The following is a 27,821-nucleotide window of genomic DNA, read 5'->3' on the forward strand; positions in this document are numbered from 1 at the left end:
GTTTGTCCCCCTTGTGAAGCGGTGTAGAGTGGCTAGGGGTAGGGATGAAATTGAAAATGAAATTGACGAACGCGTGGCACATTTTGTTCACAATCATTTTATTCTATAATTTCTTTATACATTCGTAGTAGTAAAGGCTGTCTTTTTCCCACAGTGCTGCGCTGTCGCCTTGGCCCCTCCGAGGGCGCTCCCTGCCCGGCCTGCCCGGCCTGCCCTCCGCTCCTCCTCCAGGCCGAGAGGCGCCGAGAGGGAAGTCGACTCCGAATTAGAGGCCGTCCCGCTGATTGCTTTATTGATTGCACCCGGCATGCACGTTACAGCGCGGACAGCACACTGACTCCGAGAGTCGTTTTCGTCGCTCTGTCTCTCTCGCACCCGTGGGACATACCGTGTAGGTGCGAGAGAGACAGAGCGACCAGACCGAATGTCGGAATCAGTCTACTGGCTATTGTCTGGCACATAGAAACAAGCAGCACGACGATCTGGCCGATTTAGAATATGGAAAACAGAAAACGGATGTGGTGGTCGAGACTCCTCTACGCATCTGTGGGAGATCCACGACAACAGAGGAACAACTAGCACCACCACATCTTTAGTCTACTGAGCGAAATAGTTTTAGTCCCTCCGACTTAAATCTGATAGTCAAAAAGAAGATTGAAAACGAAAAATGTGGCAGTGCCGAGGGCAGTGCCCATGACATTTATTTAAATAAGAGTCCCAGATATAAGCGCATGGAGTCCAGAACCCATAATCTTTTATCCAGGGCTTTATTTTCCGCAAGTCATTAATTTGTTCACCACTTCACTGTCAAACCATAGCTCTCGCGTTATACACTCATGAAATTAGACGATTTAAAAAATAAATAAATGACAATGTTACAGCTCTACCTATTCGCTGTGGTAACAAAACATGTTGCTTTTATTTTGGTGAGCAATCGATGCCTCATATAACATCCCATAAAACAATACTCCTCTTTTCTATTTTTTTTTCAAATTCACGTTTACAAGTTTTTTTTTCACATCAAAAAAATAAAATTTACCAAGGCAACTTTTTTTTCTGTTCGTTTTACATGGCGCGTTTTAGACGCAAAGTCATATCCATATTGTACCTTTCGCATCACATCACAGTCACTTGGAGCAAACTACTAGCCGGCTCCTGCATTCGCGGGTTGCGGGTCGCCTCGCCTCGCCCGTCCGTTCGTCCGGTCCGGGGCACCTCAATTTCCCGGCAAGTGGCCGTGGGAGCGGCCGCAGCGCTCAACATGTCGCTCCGAACGACGAGACGGAATGAGCCACACCGAGGAACTGTCCCAACGGTTTAGCGAACACTGAACTAGCTTTTCCTAAACATTGAGCACCGGGTCTGGCGAGTCCTACATGAAGACGTCGTCCATGCCGCGCGGGCACTGCCCCGGGCACGGCCCCGGCCCAGCCGGGTCGTCCTCGAAGGTCACCATCTTCTCCCTGGACCTGGACGACGCCATGCCCAGCTTGCGCGAGCCGCCCGGCCCGCTCGGCGTGCGCAGGATGGCGGTCAGCTGGTGCGGGTGGTGCATGCCGGGAGGGCCCGGCGGCGCGGGGCACTTGGGCGGCCCGGGCGGCTCCGGCACGGCCATGGCGGCCTCGTCCTCCTCGGCGACGACCCCGGCCAGGTTGAACTCGCTCACGCTCCTCGGCACGAAGTACTCCATGAGCGGCTCCGGGGACAGGCGGCCGCCGCCGGGGCCCGCGGACCGCCTTCCGGGCCCGTTGCGCCCGAACTCGTCGCCGCCGCTGGCCTTGCGCCGCGGCAGGCTGTGCGCCATCCGCGGGGGCGGCGGGCAGGCGCCGTTGGGGCCGCCGGGCGTCCCCGGGGGCGGCACCATGAGCGTGAGGGGCGGCTTGGCGGCGCACGGCGCTCCCGCCTTCACGTGCACGGGGATGGGGACAAGCTGCGCCGGAGGCGGTGGTCCTGGAGGTGACGGCCGCCACTCGCCGCCGCCGATGGACGCCCCCTCCGGAAGCGCGTGTCAGGACGACGACGACGACACCACCGCCATGGGGAGGCTCTCGCCCGCCGACAGGGAGCCCCCTGGGGGGTCCGTGTTGGACTCGGAGTCGCTGCAGCTGGGGCGGGTCTTGGGACGCGCGGGCTGCACGTTGCCGCTGGAGCACTGCCGCCCCAGCCGACGCATCAGCCCCACGAACTCGTCCTGCACCAGCGCGAACGTCATGGCCACCAAGGCCATGCCCACCAGGATGTACGCCGACGCGGCCAGCACGGAGAGAACCTCCCCGCGGAAGCCGCGACGCAGCGCGGCAGCACTGCGGCCGGGGATCAGGTCGCCGAAGCCGATGGTGCCCAGCGTGGTGAAGCAGAAGTACGAGCCCTCGACCAGGGACCAGCCCTCCAGGTAATGGAACAGGAAGGCGCCGCCGGCGACGTACAGCAGCAGCACCAGCAGGCACAGCAGCACGGGCACCCTGACGGAGGCCAGCGGAGGCGGCGGCGGTGGGGGCGTGTCCGCAACGGTGCCCGAGCCGCCAGACAGGCCGACGCCGTCGCCCGCGCCACAGTCCACCACGATCATGGCGCGGTCCGCCTTGAGGGTGAGCTCGTCCGTGGCGCCCAGGGCCAGCCCCAGGTGTCCGGCCTGGTGCGCCTTCATGGAGCTGGTGGCGGCCGGCGCCTTGCCGCTCGAGATGACCGCCGCCGCCTGCTTGGCCTTGGCCTTGGACTTGGACGACTGCTTTGCCTTGCCCTTGGCTTTGCCCTTGCCCGGGCCCTGCTTCAGCTTGCGCATCTTCTCCGGGCAGGCGCCGCGCCTGGAAAAGACATAAAAGGTGACGTCACTCGCCCAGTTCCCCCTGCCGCCCTGCCGACGACAAAGCGACGCCGCGCGACCCTTACCTGTGGCACATGCGGCTGTAGGCCTGCCGGAAGCTCCTTGCCAGCGACTCCCCCGTGGTGGACAGGTACAGCAGCATCAGCGGGATGCCCACGATGGCGTACGAGATGGACACCAGCCGGCCGCACGTGGTCCGCGGCGACACCGACCCGTAGCCTGCGGCAGACAAAGACAGAACACACGGTCAGCGCGTCAGCTCGGCCGAGACAGTCAGACAGCGACGCCGCCGGGCGGGTAGGCTCGCCGTCGCACCGCCCGCTGGATAAGTTGCCTACCCAGCCGGGCGGCAGCGAGGCCCTCGGCGAGGCCCGCGTGCCAACATGGCGACGGGGAGGGCGGAGGCACGCCTTGCAGTGCCTTGGTGACCCGGAAAGGGGGCGGGCGATAATAGAGACAAATTGGCGGGGCGGCTGGCTGGTGGCGCTCGCACACTCCATACGGCCAAAGTGCGGGACAGTTGACACGGTCGCGGTGACAAACTCGCGGCGCGGCACGGCGGCATGGTAATCTCGTTGCGCGCCTTTCGCTTTTCCACCAGCCCCGCCCATTCGCGACACATGCCGCGGCCCTCTTTGAGCGCGGGCCCCAGGCCGACGAGCCTCGCCGTCGTGCCCCGGGCCGTGCCCCGGGCCTCGCCCTCGCCCGCCTCAATCCACGACAGGCCCGCCGGCCGCCAGCCCGGGCACCGGGGGCGACGCGACAGCCATGGCGACAGCGGGGTGCGATCTGTCTAGACGGGAACCCCGGCGCCCCGCCCCGCCCCGCGACTAGGAAAGTACGTAACACCATTTTCTCGGCGCTTTGTGCTTTCTGAGCGGTGGGCGAGTCGGCGGGGCGAGGCGCGGCGGGGACGAGTTGGAGCGGCTGAGGCCGAGGCCCGATATCGTTCCGGGGGTCCTTATAAATCAGGGAGAGCGGCGAGCCGAGCGTCGCCATGGAAACAGCTGCAGAGGGTGCCGCTGGTGCTGCTGGCCGGGCTGGTCGTGGCTCTGGTCGTGGCGCCCGCTGGTCCTCCGGTCCTCTGGTCCTCGAGGAGGCCGTCCACGCCCCACCGCGCCCCACCCCGCCCCGCCCCGCCCCACCTTGGCGACGCCAGCAAGAAGTCCAGCCGACCGGCCCGCTCCCCTCCAAGGTCCTCGCGAGGCTCGCGGCTTTATTTTGGCGCTGAGTTACGGCGTGGCCGAACAGGCGCCGATTGGCGCTGCCCCGTGTATTAGCCCGCCAATTTTATTTCCATTCTGTTAGCCTCTCTCGGAAAGAAACCCCCTTTCAGAAAAAAATGGGAGTGGACCGGGTGGCGAGGCAGTACGTAGTGGTGGGAGTGTTTCTCATTAGACGTCCGTCTTGCGAGGTCACAGCGAGGCGGGACAGCGCACTGTGGTGCTACCAACAACTACCAAGTGCTACCAGGGCCATCGCCGCGCCGTCCTGACGGCCCTGACGTCGCTCTACAATGGAGGCAGCACTGCTCCCGCTGCACTCTTAAGCCCCTCACTAACGATTTGTTTGCAGGCCCCGCGAGGGCCAAGAGCAGCGAGAGCCGACCCGCCTGGTTCCTGCCAGGCTTCTGGCTCCACCTCGAGGTGACAGGCAGCGAAGCTGTGCAAGCCACGAGCACGGCGACCCGAACTTACGAAAATCCCCACGGTGCGCAGTGCATCAGCCCTCTGCATTGAGAAGAAATAGAACTTTCGGGAGTCTTGTCGTTTTCAAAGAGTTTTTGGTTTTTTGGACGAGTCACGCCTCTGCTCTGCATGCTGCTCCCGCTCGAAGACTTCACGGCATCGTCTGAAGGCTCAACCCTCTCTGCGCCCCACACGACGCCGCGCGCCGTGCCGTGTCTCGCAACGGCCCGGCCGTGACGCGGCGCCGCGGCCGCTAAAATAGCGTTTAAAAAACGGCGCCAAGCCCGCCGGCGAGACGAGACGAGACGGGGAGGCCCCCCTGCCCCCTTCCAGCGCGCTTCTCCATGCAAAAAAGATTCGTTTGCAACACAATCGAGTGAGGCCAGGCGATGGGCTCATTCCGCAGGCATTCGCATGCATCAAGGCGGGCCTGGGCCTGGCGGGCCGCGGCGTCGGCGGCGTGGTGCACGCCGGCAGCACCACCGTGCCGCCGCGCCGACGAACAACAAGGAGTGCGTCGCTCAGCTGCTCCCGCTCTCACGTGCGCCGCGCCGCCGCGTCGTCGCGTCTTTGCCAGCCAAAAAAGGCCATCAGCGAAAAAACGTGTCCGGTTTATCCGGCTCCGTGGCGCTCGGCTCGGCGCGGCCCACCTCTCGCTAGCAGCGAGAGCCCCACCCGCCCCGCCGGACCGACAGACGGCCGGCAACCAGATAAATTTTATTTTCGTCGAGATTTTCTCGCGTGAAAGAGTTAAACTCGCGCGGGCCGTGAGCACGCCTCGGCACGCCTCTGGACCTGGCCGGGCCGGCACACTATTTCCTCCCTTATTTTCCACCCTATTTCACCCTTTTATGCACAGGAAGGGAGGAAAGGAAGGGCCAGAAAGGGCCGGCGATTCCGGCGCGAAAAATGTAACATGCATTCCAGGCTAAATTAGAGAAACGAGAAACTCGCCTTCCGGACCGCGCCGGCACTGCCAGCAGCGCAAGCCGTTCCGAACAGCGCGTCTGTCTCTCTCGCGCGCCTGGCGGCCCGGTGGGTCGCTCCGTGAGTGCGAGTGAGGGGCGGGCCCACGGAAGCTCTGTTTGGGATCAGCCTGCAGGGAGCCTCTGGCCCGATATTCCCTTTGTTGGCGGTGCAGGCCGAGGCCAGGCCAGCCGAGGGGCAGCCGAGGGGCAGGCGTGTGGACGTCCTGGCGAGTGCACGCAGAGGGGTGGCGGGGGCCGCGGGGGCCGCGAGGGCGGCCTGCCTGCATCCCCTCGCATCTATCAAAGTCCGGCTCCTGGCACCCCACACCCCGCCGCGCGCACACACACTCACACACACACACCCGGACTCGGGCGCGCGCACACACACGTACACTGGAGAGCTGGATATAGGGAAACGAATTTTTCTTGCGCCGTATTCCTTTTTCATCGCGTAAAATAATACGCCGGAGCAGCAGCGCCCTGGCGGAACGAGACTCTCTCTTTTCTCTCTTCGCTCTCTGTCCTCTCTTTCCCTCTGCCTATGACTCCTCCCGCCCTTCGTCCTCACAACAATTGCATTGCCGCCGTAACGTGTTATCGGGCTGCCTCCGTGACATGACGTGTATCGGGCCCGTAATGGACCGGACCCAGCCCCAGCCCCGGCCGGGCTGCTCCTCAGCCGACTTGCGAGTTTACAGCGCGGCGGCATGGCGGCGCGCCCTGCCTCCCCTGCCGCGAGGCTAGGAGGACGGGGACGAGGTCGAGCCTCGGCGCCGAGCCCTGCCGAGCCCTGCCTGGCTGCTCGTCGCTGATTTATGGTCGCTTCTCCAAAGCCTCTGCCTTCTGCATGTGAGGATCGAGTTCATGATCCCTTCGACTTAGCTGCGGCCCGACCGCGCACACCGCCAGGCCGCCAGCCGCGCCGCCAGCCAATCTCAGGCCGAACTGCAATAAATGTGGCTGCGCTCTGCGAGGTCTGCGCGCTCCTCGGGGCTGCCGGGGGGCTTGTTGTCGTCCTCCGTGCCCTATCCGGCGTCCCCCGGGGCGCCGGGGCCGCGGAGTCCGGATTTATACACCTGGCCATACCGGAATGAAGCCCCGCCGCCCCGCCCCCGAGCGCGGCGCTACGTTTTACTGCCTTTTCTGGCCTCCTTATTCGCAGCGTGCTTTGACAGCCAATAAAAGGGCTGGCTGCGGGGCGGGGGGCTGGAGGGGACCAGCGACTCCTGGCGGTGGACGCGCCTCCACTACGTCTTATACGCACGACAGGCTTATGCGAAGCGCAGCGCAGTGAGCGTCGTGCGAATAACGTTCGATTGCCGGTCGCTGTTTTTTTATTTCGACCGCGGGCACGGCGGCAGTACGGGCCATAACACTCACACACACACACGCACGCTCACACCCAAACCGATACCTCTCCGGCGAGGCGGAGCGGGCGAGAGGAGTGTGCTCTGCAAGTCAGTGGCGATGGCGGTGCAGTTGCGATGCAGCCAAACAAATGCGAAATCTTGCACTCGGCTGCGCCGCGCCGCGGAGAGGAACGAGGCTCTCCTCCTCCTCCAGGCGCTATGCGCTGCATGCCGCAGCCAGTCCAGGCCGTGGCCATCTGTTTTAACGGCACTACCCCGGCCATCTCATGCATTGCCGAAGGCCAGAGTGGCGGAAAGTGTCATGGCACTGTGTGTGCGTGTGTGTGCCTGTCCTTCTGCTCCCACGTCTTCCTTGGCTACACTATAATAAGGGTGTCGCCCGGCCGCACGTGGTTTATTAATGGCTGCTAACGCATGGCTCCGCTGCTCTCATGGCGAGGCTGGCGGGGCTGGCGGTCGGAGCGCCGTCGCGGTGGAGGCTGCGGTGGCACTAAATGGAACAGGGGTGGGGGCGGCGGGGCGGCGGGGCGGCGGGCCAGTGGGAGCGCAAAACAACCCCCGTGTGGGGTCCCCGGAGAGTGGAACAGACCGCCGGGCCACGCCGGGCCACGCCGGGCCACGGGGGTGTTTTCGGGCAGCGTCTCTCCTGGTGGTCTGCTGCGGCCCGCTGCGGCCGTCCCCGAGGTCAGGCGGTCGTCGCGCGGTCCCCAGACGCGATGCCAGGGACCAGCGCAGCACGGACCGCCCCGCTTGGAACGCCAATCGGTAAATGCATTGGCTTCATCGCCAGCACTCAGTTCACCTCAATCTCGGCGCGTCCTTGCCGGCCAGGGCATGGCCAGGGCATGGCCAGGGTGTAATCTGGCTCTCCGTCGTAAAGGTGTGGCCGTGGCGGACGCCCTGAGGGCCCAAACTTTGGGGCCAATGTTTCGCTGCGCGGGGTGTCACTCAACATCAAACCTGCACGTCAACGGCCCGAGTGGATTACCCCCACCCCACCCTCTCCCGCCGCGACCACAAGCAGAAAGCCCCCCCCCCCCGGCCTTTCCACGAGGCCACCAATCACTACCATTACCGGCGCATCACGCCGCGGGCCGCGCCTAGCAGTGCCGTGGCGAACACAGCGACTGGCACACCGCTTCCACCATTCCATCTCGATCAGTTCGCCCCTGACTTACCCCTTGGAATACTTAGTCGGGTCGCGCGGGCCCCTGGCCCTGCCCCTGGCCGTGGGCCCGGCTCTGGGCCTACGGGCCGCTGCGGTGGCGGTATGGACCGCGCCTAGCCCTGCCTGGCCCTGTCCTCATCAGGCCCCGCTTGCTCGGCTCCGCTCGGCTCCGCTCCCCCGTGATACGTCCCGGTGTGCAGCCACCCGGACGGGCCAATCACATTGCGTCGCCGAGCTTCGCAGCGCTCCGCAGCGCGTCGCAGCGAGCCACATCCCTCACCGACCTCCATATTCCCCGCCGTCCCTCCGGGTCCTGCTGGCCCTGCTGCCCCTTCTGGTCAACGCGGAGCAGTGTGCAAGAGTGCCAGCCCTTTTCTGCCCGGCGAGTCCTGCCAGGTCCTGCGCAGCGCGTCCCGGAGAGTCCCAGCGGGGTGCGACAGCAAATGCCTACCGACCCTGTCAGGCACCCCCGTCACAGCCGTCGCAGCCGTCGCGGCGGAAAGGATACTCGCCCTCGCACGCACACGCTCGCAGAGTCGGACAGTCCTGCACCCACCTCGTTGTTTGCCGCACCATCGCGCCATCGACGCCGCGGTGTCGCAGGCACGCCTGCACTCCAGCAAATTGGATCTTTTACCCCATTCTATTTCGCAATTAGCGCGATCGCTACGCCGCGCCCCTCTGACGGACACACACACACACACACACACACACACACACACACACACACACACACACACACACACACGCGCGCGTCTCTTTGTGGAGCCATTACCCGGGGAATATCCTCGGCACTCATACATGGCGACATTTCCCCCTCCGCAGCGGTAGCGGCAGCGGCGCACCCTGGCGGGGGAATTGTGTGTCAAATACCATGCGAGCGCGGCGGGTCCCGGTGGTGGCGTGGGCGTGGCGTGGCGCGGCGTGGCGGTGGTGGCGGGGGAGGTGGTGTTCCATTTCAATGGCGCCATCCGATGTTATGTCGTGCCCCCTTACATCCGCGCCGCCCGATATCCCTGCTACTGGACCAGAAGCAGACACGGGTTCCACGGACCGGCACCGGGCACGGCCAGTCGGACCCTGGTCGGGTAGGGCAGCCCTCTGGCGCCACTGCCGCTGCCTTGCCGGCCTTGCCAGAGGAGCAGGGCACAGCCTCCACGTTTTCAAAACTTCCTGCGCGCCGAAATTCCCAGGCGCCTACACTCTACACGTCGTGTACTTAGTTGCGGAATATAACGAGGAGGAACGTGCGAGAGTGCGCGTCGGGCGTGTGTGCGCGCGCGTGTGTGTGTGTGTGTGTGTGTGTGTGTGTTAGAGCAAAAAGAAGGGGAGCAAGACGTTGTGGAAGACGCTTGGGCATCACCCCGGCGCTCCGCGGCCCCGCCACTGCGCGGCCGGCCCCAGTTCCCACTTTGACACGCCCCGCCCCGCCCCGCCCCACCCCCGGGCCAGCCCTACACGCGCCAACACGACGTGTGTGATTTCCCTGGAGGCGGCATGGCGCGTACGCTGTCATAATTTCCTCAAAATAACGAGCAACTTTTTATTAATTTTCCGCGAGGAGTGACGACGGCGCAAGGGAAAGGGGGAGCATCTCTTGGCCCTGCTTCGCCGTGATGCCGTGCTCCGCCAGGCTCCGCCCGCGGCCACGGCGCGGACGCGCTCGCGGACCCAAAGGGCCGCTCGGGGCGCAAAGTTCATCTCCTAGTCGCGTGCAAAACAACGCACCAACTATGTCGTCAAGTAAATCCTTGCCCGTATGCCTGGTGCCCCCTCCTCCTGCCCCACTTCCCCACGTAGTACAGTGTATAATCTTCCCGGAGCCGTCGGCAGCAGCGCCTTGCGCAACATGGCGGGGGCGAGGTGCGGAGGTGCCCGATATCGGCCTCATTACCGAGAGAGACTTCCTCTTCCGACTGTGTTCGTGGGCTGCAAGACAGAGCGCGCGAGTAAGAGATCGCGCGCCGGGCCGGGCCGGCCCGGCGGGTCGCACCACGTATAAATTACAAGGAAAGAGATCTGGAAACAAGTGGAGAGGACCGCAGGGGAGGAAGGGAGGAGGGAGGGAGGAGAAGAATGGCGGAATGGCACATTGGGCGAAGGGCTGAAGGGGCGCGTAAGCGATAACGAAAAGCAACAACTGTCCCCGAAGGCCGAAGGAGGAGTGGAGCCGTTGCGGAGATGGCGGTGCACGGCGTGGCGTTGCGCGGCGTGCCGCTACGCGCGCTACGCACACATGATGCATGGCGCCGCGAACCCGCCGCCAGCCCGCCAGCCCGAGGTTGCGGGGAACGCGGGGCGCGGGGAGTGGAGGCGGGTTGCGGAGATGGTGGCAGCAGGGCTGGGGGTGCGCCGGGCTGCGCGCTGCGTGCGGGTCAGGGAGTGGCGGGGTGGCGGGGCGAGGATGAGATGGACATGAAGAGAGGGTCGAGGATGTGGTTGACGATGCTTTTACCGAGTTGGAATGGCTGAGTAGCAGCAGCCGCGCTGTGTTCCGAATGCAGAGGGAGAAGCGGGCGGCAGTGGAGCGCGCATTACATTTTTCTTATTTTCAAAGAGCGCCGCCGCGCAGACGCAAAAAGACGCCCGGATTTATTTTTCTGTCTGGCACTCTAGGATTGGAAGAAAAAAAGGTGTCTCCCGATATAGGTCGCTCTCGCTTCGTCACAGAGTAGCCAAGCCGGCCGACTGCTCGCTCGAGGGCCCCTTGCTTGCGGTGCTTTAGCTGCACATGCCACTGGGTCTGCATCGGGGCGGCCCAGGCCTTGGGCCAGGCATTGCCGGGCGAATGGTGAATTGAATGGGTGACGCATCAGTTGGAGCAGGCCGCCCAGGCCGGGGGGGCTGGCATGGCAGTGGCGTGGCAGTGGCATGGCAGTGGCGTGGCAGGCGGGGCCTCAATGGATGGCGACGCTGGCTTGTGTCTCCGTGCCAAGGCATCGCCCAGGCAACGCCAAGGCAGTGGCAAGTCAGCGCCGAGGCAGCGCCAAGGCACACTGCGGAGCTCTGTCTCGCCAAGCAGCAGCAGGGTGTATTCAGTTAATGGAGAACCGGAAGTTACTTTGATCGAAGGCACAGCCGGGCGGGGCGGGGCGGGGCGGGGCGGGGCGGGGCGGGGCGGGGCGGCGCAGCAAGGCCCGGCCCTCTGGTAATTGGACTCGGCCTCTCTATCACAGTGGAAAGGTGGAAGTTTTGCACACCCCCGCCCACGCTGCTGTCACCGCCTCTGCTTGAATTACGCGTTCTTGTTGCCCGGGAAAACAAATAGCGAACAGCTATACAAGCGGGGTTCTTCTTTCGCCCTCAGCGAGGAACAATATTCGCATTGCACCTGTAGTCCGCCTGCTGCTTGTAAATATCGGCGGTTCCCGGATCGGGGGCGCGCCGAGTCTGTAAATCAGCGAGGCGTGCTGTGGGGCGGGGCGGGGCGGGGCGGTGCGGTGCGGGGCCGAGGCCCACCTACCCTGCAGATTGTTACGCCCTATCTTCGCCGTCGGCATCGCCGGCAAAGATGCAAACGTTTCGGAGGTGGCCGCCGAGGCTCGGCAGCCTGGACGACCGCGCCGGAACCCGGGGGCAGGAACCCGCCGAAGCGGGAACCCGGAGGCACCCGGACCAGACACCCCGGGGAAGGAGGGAAGGGGGGGCTTTTCCTGCCGAGTTTCTCCGGCGAGCGAATTGCGGACTCGTGTTTGACAGCGGCGGGAAAAGGACGTCACGTTCACGCGCCACGCCACGCCACGCCCAGCGCGGCGGCGCTTGCAATGTAGCCGCAAAAGGGAGAAAAGGCCAAAGCGGAAAGGTCCAACAATCGTAATTGGCCGAGGTTCCGGCGGTTGCGGCGCGCGGCTTTGACGTGTAAGCTTGTCAACTGGGCAGCGCGCAGGCGGGCAGCGCGCAGGCCGGCAGGCCGCGCCGGACTCTCCAATTAGCGGATCAAATGAAAGAAGTCCGCCACACGGCCGCGCCGGCCGGACCAGAGGGACCAGCGGGACCGGACTCGGTCTGGCCGGCCGCCAGCCCCGCCAGCGCCTCTTGAAAGCCCCGCAAGCTTATCCCGTCTGAGCAAGCCCTTTACACACAGGGCCTCGCACAGGGCCTCCGCGGCTTGCGTGGCAACACTTTCCGACCAATCACAACACATTTGGCAAGCCGGACAAAACCCCCAGTGTGTGCCGCTCTGGTGCGAGTGAGTGCGTGCCTGTGTGACTGGGAGAGAGAGAGAGAGAGAGAGAGAGAGAGAGAGAGAGAGAGAGAGAGAGAGAGAGAGAGAGAGAGAGAGAGAGAGAGAGAGAGAGAGAGAGAGAGAGGCGGCGCCCAAGGCCGGTGTTTGTGTTTGCCAAGAAGAAGCCGGCCAATACACGCACCAGAGTGGAGGCAAGGCGGCGAGTGGTGACGCGGGGCGCGAAGCGCGAAGCGAAGGCCGAAGGGCGTTTGGCGCTGTCTATCTGATCTGTCAAGTTGGCGGCGACCTTGCCAGCCCCGCCCCGCCCCGCCCCGCGCCGGCCCTGCCCCACTTAGCAGACGTCGGCCCCAGGCGCGGCGGCCATCCCTCATGCGCTGCGCGCGCCATCACACACACTCACACACACACACACACACACACACACACACACACACACACACACACACACACACACACACACTTGGCAACAACAAACGAGCTTTTGACGATGCACGGTCCCGAGATCCCCGAAATACTTGGCGAGCGGGGCGGGGCGGATTGGGCGAATAATCATTAAACAAGGAGACGTTTGGGGCAGAAAGAAGGGAAAGGCCGCGCGGCGGGAGGCGGGCGTCGAACCCCGGACGGCCGTCTAGGCGGCGCACGATGCGTTGCGTTTAAGGGGAAATGATTTAGCGAATCATTTCCTGTCGACAGGCCTGCCGGCTGGCTAGCTGTTCGGGGCGGGGCGAGGCGGGGCGGATAGTCCGGCCGTTGTTTTCGAGAACAGGAGGCGGATAAAGGGCACCGCGTTGCCGCGTTCTCATCGATGGAATCAGGACCATTTTCAGCGCCACTTTTTTTTTGTTTCCGCCTTTTGTCTTTTTTTATTCCTTCTGTTTACTATTATTATCTCCGGAGAGGAAACAACGAACAACAACTTCTCCTGCTCCCCGTGCTTGCTTGCCGGGCTTGCGAGCGCCCCTTCGGCCGCTGCTTGGGAGTAAAGGTCGCGCCTCTTGGCTCTCTGGAGTGGCGAGCAGCGAGCGGCAGTCGGAGTTACAGCCATCGGCCATCGGACAACAGCATTCAAGAGTGAGGGAGAGGGAAGGGGGGGGGGAGACAGGCGGCAACGGCGTCTCAGAGTCTCGGCGCGGCCCGATCGGCCCCCAAGACGAACTGCCGCCACTAGTTCCCGTCACAGCCCGGGCGAGGAGCACGTCATGGAGTCCCCGACGGAGGAGGAGGGGCGGGCCGTGGGGGGGGGGCCACCCCGGGAGGTACACCGCCAAAGGGACTGGGCACGTCGCCTCGCTATTCGCGCGCACGCCGCGTCGGCCTGGTCAAGCTGGCCGCCTTGGACAACCACAGGCGGAAGCTTCCACGAGGCGGGGAACCGCAGCGAGGCTACTTGGCGCCGGAAAAGGAGAAGGGATCGGCAACGCCAGGCTTGGCCGGGCTTGGCGATGCGGAATGCGGGGATGAACAGAACCAGCAATCAAGCTGAAGGCTGGGGCGGACGAAGGGCGCTAAGCGCTAAGCGTCCCTCCGGACGCCGCCTTGGCTGGGCTCGGCCACCGCCGTTAAGACGACTGGGCGGCGTATCGCCCCGTCAGGGCCTCGGCACCGCCAGGGCCTCGGCACCGCCCTCGGCACCAGCGCAGTCAAACGGAAATACGGACCGCATTAGTCTCGAGGCGCACTTCTTGGAGAGAGTGAGAGGAGGGCCTCCCTGTTAAACGCATTCCGAGAGGGTTCCCGCCGCGCCACGCCGTGCCCGTGTCGCCCGGGGGCTCGCTCCCTTAGCGCCTGCGATGCAGCGGGTAGGCCGGCCCGCAGGACGCGCGTGTGTGCGTGCGAGGTGTCTGCCTACCTCGCAGGCGCTCACGATCACTCTTTTTTTTTTTTTTGTGTTTGTGTGTGGTGTGTGTCGTGTGTGGGGTTTTTTGTGTGTGTGTGCGTGTTTTCTTATTTTTCGCCTTCCGTCCTCCCCCCCTCCTTCTAACACTCGTCGGGCAGTCCGGCAGCAGCGGCTGGTGGCGGCCAAACAAATGCCACGAGTGTGCCGGGGAAGCCAGCGAGCCGGCGAAGCTAGCGAAGCCAGTGAGCGAGAGCCAGCCTCGAGGCGTGGGTCAGCGCGGCCGGGCCGCTCGGAGAGCTCGCCGTCAACGCCATCAATAACGTCGGAACGTCGGCCTGCTCTTCCTTCCCGGCTGCCGCTCCGCCCCGCCCTTGTTTCGTGTGTGGCTTAACGGCAGCCTCCTTGCGCAGCGGCGCAGCGCCACGAGGGGGGGGGAGGCGGTCTTGCGCCGCTAAACGGCCCGTCCGTAGTACGGTGTCGCCGGCCCGAGCCCCGAGGCGAAGAAGGGCCAGAAGACGAACATTCCGGCGCCGCCCTCCTGGGCCGCCGCACCGGGAGGCCGAGCACGCCGCCGAGCACGCCGACCCCGCCGTAATTGACTGGCTAGTAAGATTACCTAGACATACTTTTCCGAATTCCATAAAGTCCAGGCGAGTCCACGCGCCAGGCAGGGCGGCAGGGCGAGCAGGCCCCGGCTGCCGCCCAACTGATGGCCTGCGAACCCGTCGGTGGTGTCTGGCAGCCTGAAGGGATTCCTCGCCAACTCGCCCTCGCCACGGAGGGCGGTCCGCGCCAGGCCACTGGAACATCCCTGGAGGCAGCCAACTGCAGCGCCGGCAGCGTCATTCCGGCCGTTTGACAAGCGCCTGCCGCGCCTTGCCGTCTCCGCGCCACCGTTAATTCCAGCTATTTCCCGCCGGCCCCCAATTAGTACCCGCCTTGCTCACAGTGGCCTTACCGGGCCTTACGTGGCGGCCTCGCCGGACTTGCTGCATTTTTCATCGCGATTCATGACGGCGAGCAGAGAGAAAGAAGAAAAGAAGGGCCAAAATTCTTTCGCGGCGGAAAAATTAATTGCGCGACACGTCAAAAGTGAACGTCCTCTCCTGGGCGGCTAGATTAATCGAGCCCTTCGTGGAAGTTTTCCTTCTCGCCGACACGCACCGCTGGCTTCTGAAACCGCGCCATCGACGTTCCCAGCTACTCATTTTTCAAACGAGAAAATTGAGAAAAAAACGAAGCAAGCCGCGACATTAGTTTTTGCGCGGCAATCTATTTTCGAAAGAAAGGCCTGTTTCTGCCGGAATGATCCTCTGCAGTGACTCCGATACGGAACCAGCACCACCTGCGTGTTTTTCTAGGACCTAAGGACCGGCTCAGCCGAAGCCAGCCGAAGCCAGCCGAAGCCAGCCGAAGCCAGCCGAAGCCAGCCGAAGCCAGCCGAAGCCAGCCGAAGCCAGCCGGAGGCCGCGCACGCAGTGGACAGGACGTGCGCACAGAAAGGACACGCGCGTCTGTGTGTGAGTGCGAAAGAGAGTGTGTGTGAGTGCACGTGTGTGTGGCCTGCACAAGGCATGCGCTCGCAAACCCTCCTTAGTCCCTCGCTTTACGAGCGACCCCTGCCCCTCACCCTTTTCTTACCCCCTCTTTTCCCCTCGCAGAGGCTGAGGTAAGGTGGGCGGACGGTGGAGCACCATAAAGACCAGTCTTTTCAGGCTCGAATCGTGCCGGGGCCTGTTCCTGCAGTCCGGGCCGGGCCTGGCGGGGCCGGGGCGCGCAGGGACGACCCGAGACGCCTTCGTCCATGCCGCACGCTCCGGTGACTCCGTCCGGTGACACGCCCTTGTGCAGCTCGGCGAGGAGTCCGCCTCCAGGCCACCCCGACCAATTTCCTGGAAGGGTACCGCGGCCCCGGACGGCCCCGGACGGCCGACTGTGGAGGGCTAGTCCCCCAAGGTCGCGGATAATCGGGCCTCGAGCTCTAGTAGTAACGGGCGTGATAAGGTCCCCACGTACAAGAGACCCCTACCGCCGGGCTCCACATCTGCGGGCCGAGCGCGCAGCCCAGCGCAGCCCAGCCCGGCCGGGCCGAGTTCGGCGAGAATAATCAGCGCTTTCCTAGACGCTCACGTGGCGCGGCGCGGCGCGGCGAGGGCGGCCTCGTTACCATTCCACCATTCCAGCCCGGTTGACGAACAAGTCTTGATTTCATCTTCGCCATCCGCGCGCTCCCCCTGGAATACGCGCTTCACCGGCTCCAGCCGCTGCTGCAGCCGCGCGGTGAGTCGGCGTGTCTGGAGCGCGCCCTCCTCGCCGTCCGCCGGAACAACGCCGAGCCGCGCCGCGCAGAGAAATCCTGCGACTGCGCCGCCACCACCGCGAGACCTAACGCAATTCCGAGACTTCCGAGGCCCGCCGCGCCGCCGCGTCGCTCCAACTTTTCTCCAACAGTGTTGCGTTAGTTAAGCCCTGTGTCGAGCCGAGTCGGAGCAGGTCGTCACCTGGAGGCATGCGGTGGGTGGCGGGCGCGGTGGCGGGCCACCACTGGCGGGCCGGGCCGCGCGACGAACCCCGCTAGTGTTTGATAGTGGCGGCGGTGGCGGCCTCGGCGGCGGCGCTGGCAGATGGCGAACACGATGGATCGCTTCCTCATATTTAAGATTTATGTCAGTCTTCCCTCCACCGCCGCCAGCCAGGCAGCCAGCCAGGCAGCCAGGCGAGCGGATTGAGGATCACCCTCCTCTCTCCCCTCGGCCTGCCTGACATCGGCGCGTCGCTGCTGCTCCTCCTCCTGCTCCTGCTCCTCCTCCTGCTGCTTCGAAACCGCGACGCGATAAATTTCTGTGCGCGGTTTCGGCGGCCGACACTACACCCTTCCACTTAGGCGGGCCCAACAACTGCGCTCAAACAACAGTAAGACAAATTCGCGAGCCGATTTGTCCGCGTTTTCCGGTCTTCCACTACGCTGAAAAACGGCCGAGTGACAGCAGCGCGGCAGTTAATCCCGGAAGCGCGGCCCGGAATTTATTCAACTTTGGCCGCGTGAGTGCGCCATGCCTCTTGAGGGCGACATCCTCGCCGCGTCCGGCTGAGCAGAAACAAAGGAGTGGCAGTTTTAATCCACGCGGGGCAGGGCGGGGCGGGGTGCTTGACCGCTCCATCGCGGTGCAGTGGGCGGCGCCAGCGCGCGGGGACAGTGGACACCATGGTGGACACGGTGCAGGGCCGCGGCCTCCACGACCCTGCCGGGCTCCATGGCCCGGAAAATGGAGCGAGTCGTGTGAGCAAGCGGGCACGCCACCCGACAGTGGACAAACCAGGGCCCGAGCCAGGGCCCGAGCCAGGGGCTCCGGCCGGTAGTGCTCGCAGGGAATTGAAACAAAACGGCAAACACGCCGCGCGCGCTGCACGCGGATCGGGCGCTGGATCCGGCGGGGCTCGACCCGACCGAAAACCGACCAGAAACCTCGCAAGCAGCGAAGCGGAGCTCCACTTCGCTACCACTGTAAAGCCTTCTTCGCCCTGAGGTTAAAACGTGATCGTCTTTTATTGCCAAAGGTGGTTAACTTCGAGCTTACTTTCAGGGAAAATTATTGAGTAGTCTATTCATTCATTCCTGGAAAACCCAGGAAACATTTCTGCAGTGGTCGGCCAGTGAGTCGGAGCTCGCTCACCCAAGCAGCCCGAAGAGACGACGGCGGGCACAGCTCGCGAGCGTACATACCTGAAACAACAAAGCAGAATTCCGAACGTCAGTAAAAGATGGAGGCGGGTCCGCCCCCGTCCTTGCTGATAACACAGCGCATGAGACTTTGATGGTCACCCGAGAGGGGGGGGGGCTGCAGCGTGACTCGGCCACGCCGCGGCTGGTGCGGTCTGCTGGCTGGCGCGCTGGCGCCTGGAGAGAGAGCGTCGCCACGGAGGGCGTGTGTTATGAGCAAAGTTTGGCCAATTACCTCGTGGGATTCAATAATAGCTTTGTGTAAGCGAGGGGTCGGGGAGGGGGGGGGGCACGGCGTAGGTGAACACGCAGGTGCTGATCGCCTCCCAGGGAAAGCATGTGGGTAAAAAGCTGCGCGCAGGGCTGTCCCGGTGACGGCCTCGGGTTCGAATACCGCTTGCATTTCCGCAGCAGCGGCATGCAGGCTGCGTGTGTCTGCGTGCAGGCGTGTTTGTGGCGCACGCGCACACACTCGTCGCACACACACACAGCGCGTGGTGGGGGCGTACGGAAGATGAGTTTGAGATTAACAAAACTTGAGCCCCGCCCCTCGCTGCGTATGAGCGTCTGGCGGTCCGCGCGCCAAGTTTTAAATTAATACTGATATATCTGTGCGGTGCTGGCCGCCGCTTGCAACAAGGCCTGCCCCGCCCCACCCCGCCGGAACGATGCAGAGTTCTCTCCACGTTCGCGCGCAGCCCGAGGAGTTTTCGCTGAAAACAAACGAAACTCGAAGCGGCCGAGCGCGCGCCGTCCGCGGACAGCCATTGGGACGACGGGCCGTCGGCGGCAGCTATGGCGGCAGTCGCGCGGGATATCGCCGAGGTTTGACTTTTAGCAGTAAACAGTCCCCCGGGCCGCGCGGCCGGGCGGCCACCCCGCAGTGATCCACTGTGAAATGTGGGGAGGGGGAGGGGGCAGCTCACGCACGTTTAACCCTTTTATCAGAAAGTCTGTGCGAAAGGGGGCGGGCCGTGTTTAAGGTGTGGAAGGGAGGTTATGGTGGGGCGGGGTGGGGCGGGGCGCCCTGTAGCGCAACGCGGCGGAAGTAACCGTTACGGCGCGATACCTAACGGACAATAACCAGCGCTTGGCCCGGAGTCAAGGAACGGCTTGGCGGACCAAAAAATGGGGCTGCGCGCAGTGAGCGCAGTGTGGGCGCGCGGGGCTGGCCGCGGGGCTGGAGGACGCCGAGGCGCACGCCGACACCCAGCGGAACGATCCCGAAACGCGAAACACGATAACGGGCAGCTGGGAGGAAATAATGAAAACAACAAAAAGCAGCGGCGCTGATCCGTCGGACGTCGTTTTCATCGTGAGTGGGCAATTCATTTTGGGGGCAGTAAAAATCCGGGGCCAAGGGCCGACGGGTCTCTATCGACGGCGACGCGCTGCAACCCAATTTGGGGAGGGCGAGATTGACTCTGGCCAGGACGCCGTCGTGGACTCGTCCTGGAGGACGGCGTGGAAGGGTCGGACAAGTAGTCGGGGAATAGTTTCATCATCCAGTCCCGCGCCCTCCAACAAGTACACGGCGCAGCACAGCCCAGCACAGCGCAGCGCCAGAAGTGAATTTCGAGGAAGCTGCGGTCGCTCCCCGCTCCGGCGGCGGGGGCGGCGGGGGCGGCGGGGGCGGCGGGGGCGAAGGCGGCGGCGTCACCACAGGACGAAGAGCACGGCCAGTCCAACAACAGGCAGTACAACAAACTTGGTCGAACGGCCGGGCCGGCAGTGCCGACAGTGCCACGGGCGCTCGGCCCGACACGATGCGGCTCGTCACGGCTCGTCACGGCTAGGCGCGCCGAGGAAGGGCCCGGCCGCACACTGAAAAAGGAAGCCGTTCAAACGGCTGGAAAATCAGGTACGAGAGGATTAGCCACTCTGCGGAATTTCAGGTCTCGTCCCGCCAGGGACTCGGAGTGCTGTCTCATTTTCCGGGACTTCCCGAAGCTCTGTCGCGTCAACTTCAACTTTGGAAAGCGGGGCCCGAACACCACCTTTGAGCCGGTGCCACCCTTTCGAAGCCCCGCCTGATTAATCAGCCTCGCGATGCACCAGCTGCCGCTCCAGCTTGCTCCAGCCTGCTCCAGCTTTGCGCCGCCGGGGACAGAGAAAAGACGTGGAAGTTTTTAGAAAGGGCTCTTTCTTGGTAAGTGCTCGGGGCCACGCAGCGAGGGCAGACCCTTCACGGAAATGGGCTTCTGGTCCATCTAAAACCGCGGCTTACCCTACATTGTGCCAATCACGCGACCGAAGAAGGTGGACCCTAATTTTTGTCCCAGCGAGTTCCTGCTTCTTTTTCTTTCTCTCTTATCCGGCGGTAGGCCTCGCGTCGAGTCCCTGCTGGAGCCGCCAGCACACTACAGCCGGATCACGGAGAGATTTCCTTGTCGGCGAAGCTTTTCCCTCGGCGGGAAGGGGTAGTGATTATCACGCAGTGCGCACACACACATACACACACACGCGCGCGCGCGCGTTGGGAGGCTTTCGTTGGGGACACACAATGCGTGTTTGCAGCGATTATCAGATGCACACACTCTTCCTGGCGCCCCCGATAAACCGCTTCACGCACCCCGAAAATAAACAGCCCCAACTCACAGGGGCGCTGCTTCCAGTTACGTCCGTTTTGCGACCCCCCTCCCCCCACCCTTCGGTTTATCGCCCAAATAAACTCCATTTCGTGCGTCGTTGGCGAATCGCGGCACACTCGCAGAGTGCAAAAGTTTTTTGTCGGCCACTCGGTAAAATCGCGGGGCTCTAACAGGTGAACGTCATCAAGTCGATGCGGCAATTAATATTAAAAGCGAACTCGACAACAAAATGACGTCATGATGACGTCGTGGGGTGGGTGGGGGGTCGTGTCACAGCCTGGATGGGTAATGTGTTTAAGTAGCGCTCAGCTGGGAGGCAGCGGCAGCATGAACAGCACGGCAAAGGCATGAACATCGATCGCATTTTTTCTCCCTCGCCGCCGGAGAGGCGCACAGCTCTGGCCGCGCGCCCGGACTACATCCCGCGCAACTAACGACAGCCGCCGAGGGAGCAGACAACGAGATTAATCCTTGCGAGGTGTGAAAGCGGCGCGCAAAAGTTGAGCAGTGGCAGGCAAGGCGGGGCACTGCCGGGGCACGGCCTGGGCACTGCGCGCCGAACGCGGAGCAACGCAACGCGGAGCGCCAAGTTTCCACAATAACGGTTTACAGTTATTGTTTACGATCGCGCGGTTCGGAACAAAAGGCTGCCATAATGAGCCCCGCGATAAACAAGTCCTGCCGGACCGCCCGGCTCGGCTCGGGCCGCGCCTTCCTGGCTGGGAAGGTCTGCCTTCCCGGCTCCGCGCTGCGCCTTCTTGGCCCAATCTGGGCTACACGCAGCCGTTCCGGGCCCGCGGGCCTCTGCGCCTCTGGGCCGGACGGACCCCCGGGCCCGTGTACCCCGTTCCGTGTACAGTACACTGGAGTACACCGCCACGCCGGAGGGCCCGGAAGAGGCCTACCGATGGGCGCGCCGACGGGAGCGCCGCACCCCCGACTTGACTTGCCCGACGACGCACTTCAATCGCGGTCCGGGCTGTTTTCAAAACTTGCCGCGTCGCACCGAGGCAGCGCTCCGAGGGACAGACAGTGGTTTCGCCGCCCCGCCGCTTCGCCGCTCTCCCGGGCGTCCCCTCGGATTGCGACAGAGACGGCGCCCGCCTCGACGAGCTCGCCGAATGAGCCAATTTGGCGGCCCTTTGATGTGGAATAAATCTCACGTGGACGGATTAGCGTGGGGGTGTGTTTTCAGGGCCGCCACAACGGGCTGACCTGGGTACACCGCCAAAAGGGGCGGAAGGGTGAGAGAGGAAGGACACTGTGAATCCAGCTGCAAATCTGAATGAGATAAAAAATATAAGCACAATTTTCCAGCCAACTGGCTTGCTTCAGATCCGAATTCTTTTTGAACGCCTGGTGGTCAAAACACGCCAAGAACTCATCTTTGGGCCCACTGTGTGTGTGTGCGAGAGAGAGAGAGAGAGAGAGAGAGAGAGAGAGAGTGCTCATTACTGCTGTTGCCTCACCCTAATCGCGGCGGCACGCGTTGGCCCCCGGCAGCGCATACCTGACATAACAGGTTGCCATTAAAGAGGCCTTAACCCGGCGAGGCACTCTTGCTTCGCCGGCACCCACGAGGGGTGACCCACTGTAAAATTTTGTGTTGGTACAAGGATTGTGTGAATATGCAAGAATGTGCAAGATTTCTGGCGTTTTGCCACAAATGTTGTCGAGGCGTTTTTGCCACCTGAATGTGGGAAGCTGTTCCCCCCTCGGGCACCCACACCGCGCACGAGGGCGTCGGGGTGTTGTGTAATATTGCTGGCACTGTCTCCTCATGATATCTGTGAAATAAAATAAAAATGTTGGGAAGTGACCAAATTAATGTAATTCTAGAGAAGAAATGTAAATTCCAAAGTGTTTGCGCTTGGGCAAGTGGGGCACGGAGTGGAAACGACGAGTGGGGTGGAGACGCGCAGCGCGAAGCGGGGACGTCGGCCCCCGGAAGACACACGCCCTGCCCTAAATGTGTATCACGGAGACCAAGCGCGCGCCGCCACGGACACGACGGAGGACAACAAAGCGAGAGAAATCAAGAGTGACTCCATTTTTACATATTTATTTTTGTCTCGAGACGCGGGCGCCGCTGCCATCAAGCGCCTTCTGTGAAGAAAAGCCCCCTCCCCCTCTTAAAAAATGTCGTGTGTTACGCGTTTGTTGTTACGTTGTTACGAGATTCGGCCGCGTCGCATAAATTAGATCCGCGGTGACGCACGGCAATCACGTCATCGCACGCGTGCCGACGAAATCCTCGCCGAGCGCCATCAATTTTCATAAAGTCACCCCCCCCCCCCGGCGCACACGCACGCTCTGGAATGTGTAGGCCGCCTGCAACAAAATACGGTTGCAGGTGACGGACAGGCGGAGGGGAGGGGCGGGGGGGAGAGAGACAAGGTGTGTGGAGTGGGCCCGTGAGAACACGCAATGTGTGTTAGGACGCTGCGTGCCGCCTCTCTCGCTCTGCCCCCCCTCTCCCCGCACGTCTTGCCTGATCCCCCTACCCTGCCCCTGCCTGCCCGATTTATGGTGCTGGCGAATAGCGGTCCGAGACAAGTGACGGCGAGGCGCGGCGCGGCGCGGTGGCACGGATGCAGCCAAAATGCAGAGATAGTGGCGGCGCGGCTCCGATCCGCCTGGCCACCCTGGAGGGGGAAACCGAGGGACTCACTCGTTTATTTTTCGCGTACAAGGAATACGAATGTGCGTCAATACTTCTGAATATTGACAATATCATTGACTGCGGCGAGAACAGCAAAATACGTAACAACAATAATAAAGACAGTTAAAAAAAAAACAAAGCAAAATCTTAGAGTACTGGGAATTTCACAAACCAATGATGTTACCCCACAAAGAAAAATATGCAAAATATGACCAAATTTATTGCGGCGTGCGCCAAATATCCAAAGTGGTTTGCGCCTCGGCCTCCCCACAGAGATGGACGGTGGTGCGGACTGGGCGCGTCCCCGCGGGCGGACCGCGGGCGGACGACGGGGCGACGGGACAGGCGGACTGGTGGCCGGATAAGCAAGGAGCCGGTAACTTGGAATCCGGGCGAGACAATCGTGGCTGTTTGCGGGCGGGGCGGGGCGGGGCGGGGTGGGGCGGGCCGCCCCTCGCGGCACTCCTTAACGTCCCGAACATCCGCACCGCAAGCGGGGTGGGGCCGTGGGGGGCGGCAGGGCAAGTTTGTGAGCCTGGCCCGGGCCGCCTCGCCCGCCTCCAGCGCGCCTCCAGTCCGCCTCCAGCGCGCCTCCAGCCGACAGACAGCAGTCTGCGCGTTCCTCCGATTCCAACGGGAATGGGTGGCGGCACATTATCCCCATCTGACCGTCCTCCGTGAGCTGGAGCGGCTGGAGGCTCCAGGATCGAGGCTCCACGCTGGAGGCCGGGCCGGCTGGGACGCGCCGTCGCGCATGTCGCAGGGTGCGTTACCCTGGCGCCGAGCAGGCAACACTGTGGCCGGTATCACGACTCTCGCATTCCGGCCGAAGGCTGACTCGCAATTTATTCTGGCTGGCTCTGCAGGTGAGGGAGGAGGTGGGCGGAATAAAAGAGGGCACAAATACCCAGGGCTGCGGCGGGGTGCAGGCAAGCGAGCGCGAGCGAGGCGAGTGTCGCGCGGTCCGAGGGGGGGGGAGAGAGAGAGAGAGAGAGAGAGAGAGAGAGAGAGAGAGAGAGAGAGAGAGAGAGAGAGAGAGAGGCGAGTTGTCCTTGCCACGTCCCATGCGGCGCGGCTCGGTGCAGTCGCAATCAAATCGGAAACAGAGAAAGAAACAACGGTCGCGGCGACTCATCGCGTCGCCTGGCCGCGTTGCCGCGACGGAGCGTCTTCATTCACACCGGCTGAGCCCCAGTCGTTAGCACGTCTCGCTCCGGTCGGCCTGGAGGGAGGCCGTCGACACGGCGGCAAGGCCCGGCCACCCAGCCAGCTAGGCAGACCTGCAGGGGTAGTCGAACGGCGCGAATGCGTTCGCCTGGAACACGTACTCGAGTCGGGTAGCGCCGCCGAGGGGAAGCAGGGCATTGTTTGAGCACGAACTTCGCTCCGGCACTGCGACAAATTATTTCTTTCACGCGTTCATGAGGCGAGGCGCGCGCGCGTCACGTGCAGGAAGTAAAACAACAACAACAACACAGTGGAGGGGTTTGGTTTTGTGCAGCGGCAACGCGTCTCGGGAAGCATAGAGGCGAAAAGAACGGTCTTGTTGGGGCGCGCGGCGGCGCGGCGACGCGGCGGCGGCGGAACCTTCCTCCCAAAACTTTCACTTCCTCCTCCAGGGGTACCTCCTCGCCGAGCCCTTCGTCCTCCTCCTCCTCCTTGTAATTAGTTTGTCTGCACCGAGTCGACGCAATCCTGGAGAATAACCCCACTGCTAACTCCGGCCGCAGGGCCCCGGCAGCCCCGGCAGCCCCGGCAGGCAGGACCCTCGCCTCGCCGTCTTCCTTTTGTGACGATTGTGACACTTGACGGAAGGCACGGCGGCGCATCGCGGCGCCCGAGCCGTCGCGCAGAGGCAACGAAGGGGGTGCGGGGAGAAATTAGGAATTAGCGACGCTCATGATTCCTCAATGGCCTCTCTGTTCCCGGCCGAGAAGAAGAAGAAGAAGAAGAAGAAGAAGAAGAAGAAGAAGAAGAAGAAGAAGAAGAAGAAGAAGAAGAAGAAGAAGAAGAAGAAGAAGAAGAAGAAGAGGAAGAAGGGCGTGGGGATGCCGATTGCCATAACAGGCTATTTCGGGGTCCCGGTCGACCCGGTGGCCCAGCAGTGCGGCGAGGGTGCGGGGAAAAAAATAGAACCGCGGCGCGCGATACGCTTGTCTGGAGCAGAATCCCTCCGGAAGACGAGCGGAGAGAGAGAGAGAGAGAGAGAGAGAGAGAGAGAGAGAGAGAGAGAGAGAGAGAGAGAGAGGGGGGGGGATGTCGCGGCAATAATTGCTGCAAAGGCTTACGGCAGTCGGCCGGATCAAGTCGCGAGGGAGAAGAAAAGAGAGAGTGACTTAAAAAAGGAGGAGAAGAGAAAGAAGAAGGTGAGGTCACTGACTTTTGCCGGGATGAATACCTAACCAACCGTGGCCGCGGCCGCCGCGGCACGGCGAACCCTCTTTCTTATAACGATGCACGTAGTTTTTCGTTCGCCGCGTAGCAGGCCTGCCCCCACCACCACCACGTTCCTTCACACACCCACCCACACAACCACACGCACGGCCGAGCGATGCAGTTGGTCATCCGAAACGTCCACACTGGCTTCTGATGGCTTCTGGAAGCTGCCCAAGCAACACATCACGCAGAACCATCAGAGCTAGTAAAGCCCCATGCGAGCCAGGCTCGACCCCGCAACGACACACGCACACACACACACACACACGCAGCACTTACACACATGAGTGGAATGCATACACTGCCAGTGAGGTGGGGGCTGCGCAGAAGAAGCAGGGCGGGCCCCTGCAAGGTAGGCAGTGCCGGCCCTCTGGCGTACGCCGGGCTTGCCTACCCTCGGTCTCGCAGGCTGACGCGGGCTGAGGCCGGCTGACGCAGGCTTTGGGCGTCCGAGAGCCAGGAGCAGGCGAAGAAGGGGACGGTCTTGCGGCGCTGGCCGGCCCCACCGGCGTGTCCGCGGTGTGTTGCGATGTGGAAGAAAATCTGGTGAAATGCCGCAAAAAGGTGGGGATGCGCTTCCCTCCGGTTTCCTTCGGTTCCCGTCGGTTCCCTTCGGTTCGCACGACTCCGACCGAGCACCAGCACATCGCGCGGGCCGCACCCTCCCCTCCGCTCGGAATCGCAATCCACCCACCCCCATCCCTTCTTTGTCCAGGACCCTCTTTTCTTTCTCTTTTCTTCCTTTTTTTTGCGAATCCTTAGCAATCCAATTTTGTCCTTTCATTCCTCCGTGTTTCGGTTTCCCAGTCCGGCCTACGCCCACTGTCTCACCGTGCGCTCCGCCCGCCCCGCCCCGCCCCGCTCCACTCCGCCCGTCCTGCGACCCCTTTTAAGGGGCCAGAAATTAGGGGCGGAGCGCCGTCAAATAGACTGGCGGCCCTGTCCGTCGTGGGGCGGAGTATTGTTGTGCGCGTCTGGGACGAGAGGGCACACAGTGCGGATAAGATTGACGTACTGGAATGGGGGTGGGGGGTGGGGTGGGGTGGGGTGGGGTGGGGTGGGGTGGGGTGGTGGGGTGGCGGGTGGGGCGGGTGGGGCGGGGCGGGGCGGGGCGGTGCTGCTCCCAGGTGTTTCAGCGCCACAATGATGATTCCATGACTCGTCCCGTCTCTCGCAGCCCAGCCCCAGGCAGCCCCCGGCAGCCCCCGGCAGCCCTCGGCAGCCCTTGGCGCAGCCGGCGTCATGACAGTTTGGCAGAACTACGAGGGAGATGCGAAATGCCCGAGGAAGCAGCAGACAGAAGCGCACACCACTCGCAGTGCTCGCACGGGGCGAGGAACAGTTTAGGGCTGCAAGTTAAGTTGCAGTCCGGCCAAGCCGGGCCGGGCCGGGCCGAGCTGACGATGGGGAACTGCTGCACACATGGCCTCGTCCCGGCCGGCCCGGCCAAGCCCGTCCCTTCCGCTGCGGACGGCGGCACGGCGGCACGCTGTGGTACGCATCCCGACTACCCGACCACCCCACTGCAAAGTTAACGCTGCAGCGAACGCCGCGCCGCGCCACGCCGCGTCGCATTGTCTCTTCCAGGAGATACAAAGGCGTTCCGGCCCGTGCTCCTTGAGGCATGACGGGGCCTCATGCAAGTTTAAAAGTTACCGATCGGGGACCGGTAGGTAAAAGGATTCGCAACGGCTGCTCCACCGAAGCGCCGCGAGGGACTGGGGCGGGGCGGGGCGGGGCGGGGCGGGGCGGGGCGGGGCGGGGGGGCGGGGGGGCGTCCCCGGGGGGGAGTCGCGACTTGTTTGGCTCTGCTCGCTGCTTGCTCCGCTTGCTCGCACGAGGTTCCTGCGGTGCTTGTCGGCGCCAACCAAGAGGTCCTTATCTCTAGCAGGGAAAGGCGCTCTTACCTATGGTGGTGATGAGGGTCAGCGAGTAGAGGAAGGACGACGGGAAGGTCCAGCGGTGGCTGCCGTGGTGCTGGTAGGTGCTGGCGGCCGTCGTCACGGACTTGGTGACCTGCTTGGCGGGGTCCTTGCCGTCGGCCGCCGCCACAGCACCGCCGCCGTTGACCGCCACGCCGCTCTTGATGTTCTGCACCAGCATGTCCTGGAAGCGGAGCACCTCCTGCGCGGCCAGGCGGGTCCAGTTGTCCTTGTACAGGATGTTGAGGTCCTCGGTGATGCTCCACAGCTTCTCCACGGTCTTGGTGCGCAGCTCGTCGTGCGCGGGCGCGCTGGCCCGCGTCACCGGGTCGGGCGGCGCTGGCTGCCGGCTGCTGAAGCCGGAGCCCTCGAGCGCCATGAAGGCGAAGGCCCCCAGCAGCGTGTAGGCCAGCACGAGCACGCACACGCCCACGCTGGCCAGCAT

At 63.2% G+C, this 27,821-nt stretch overlaps 1 protein-coding gene across 1 annotated transcript; it reads right to left on the reverse strand.

Annotated features, from left to right (window-relative positions):
* Positions 1-1,920: 1,920 nt before the first annotated feature.
* On the reverse strand, positions 1,921-27,821 carry LOC117642465 (potassium channel subfamily K member 18-like). The gene is made up of 3 exons (XM_034380700.1): positions 27,362-27,821; positions 2,890-3,043; positions 1,921-2,804 (listed from the first exon to the last, which is right to left on the reverse strand). The coding sequence occupies exons 1-3, from the start codon at positions 27,819-27,821 to the stop codon at positions 2,009-2,011; spliced, it is 1,410 nt and encodes a 469-aa protein (XP_034236591.1). The 3' UTR covers positions 1,921-2,008.

This window comes from Thrips palmi, unplaced genomic scaffold (genome assembly GCF_012932325.1).
Source record: "Thrips palmi isolate BJ-2018 unplaced genomic scaffold, TpBJ-2018v1 HiC_scaffold_16, whole genome shotgun sequence".
NCBI lineage: Eukaryota > Metazoa > Arthropoda > Insecta > Thysanoptera > Thripidae > Thrips > Thrips palmi.

Excerpts from the sequence above, each read along its gene's own strand:
- LOC117642465 (XM_034380700.1), bottom strand. The coding sequence starts at position 27,821 with ATGCTGGCCAGCGTGGGCGTGTGCGTGCTCGTGCTGGCCTACACGCTG. Across the intron at positions 3,044-27,361 it reads GACCCTCATCACCACCATAG|GCTACGGGTCGGTGTCGCCG; the intron begins GTAAGAGCGCCT and ends TGTCTGCCGCAG. Across the intron at positions 2,805-2,889 it reads TACAGCCGCATGTGCCACAG|GCGCGGCGCCTGCCCGGAGA; the intron begins GTAAGGGTCGCG and ends TGTCTTTTCCAG.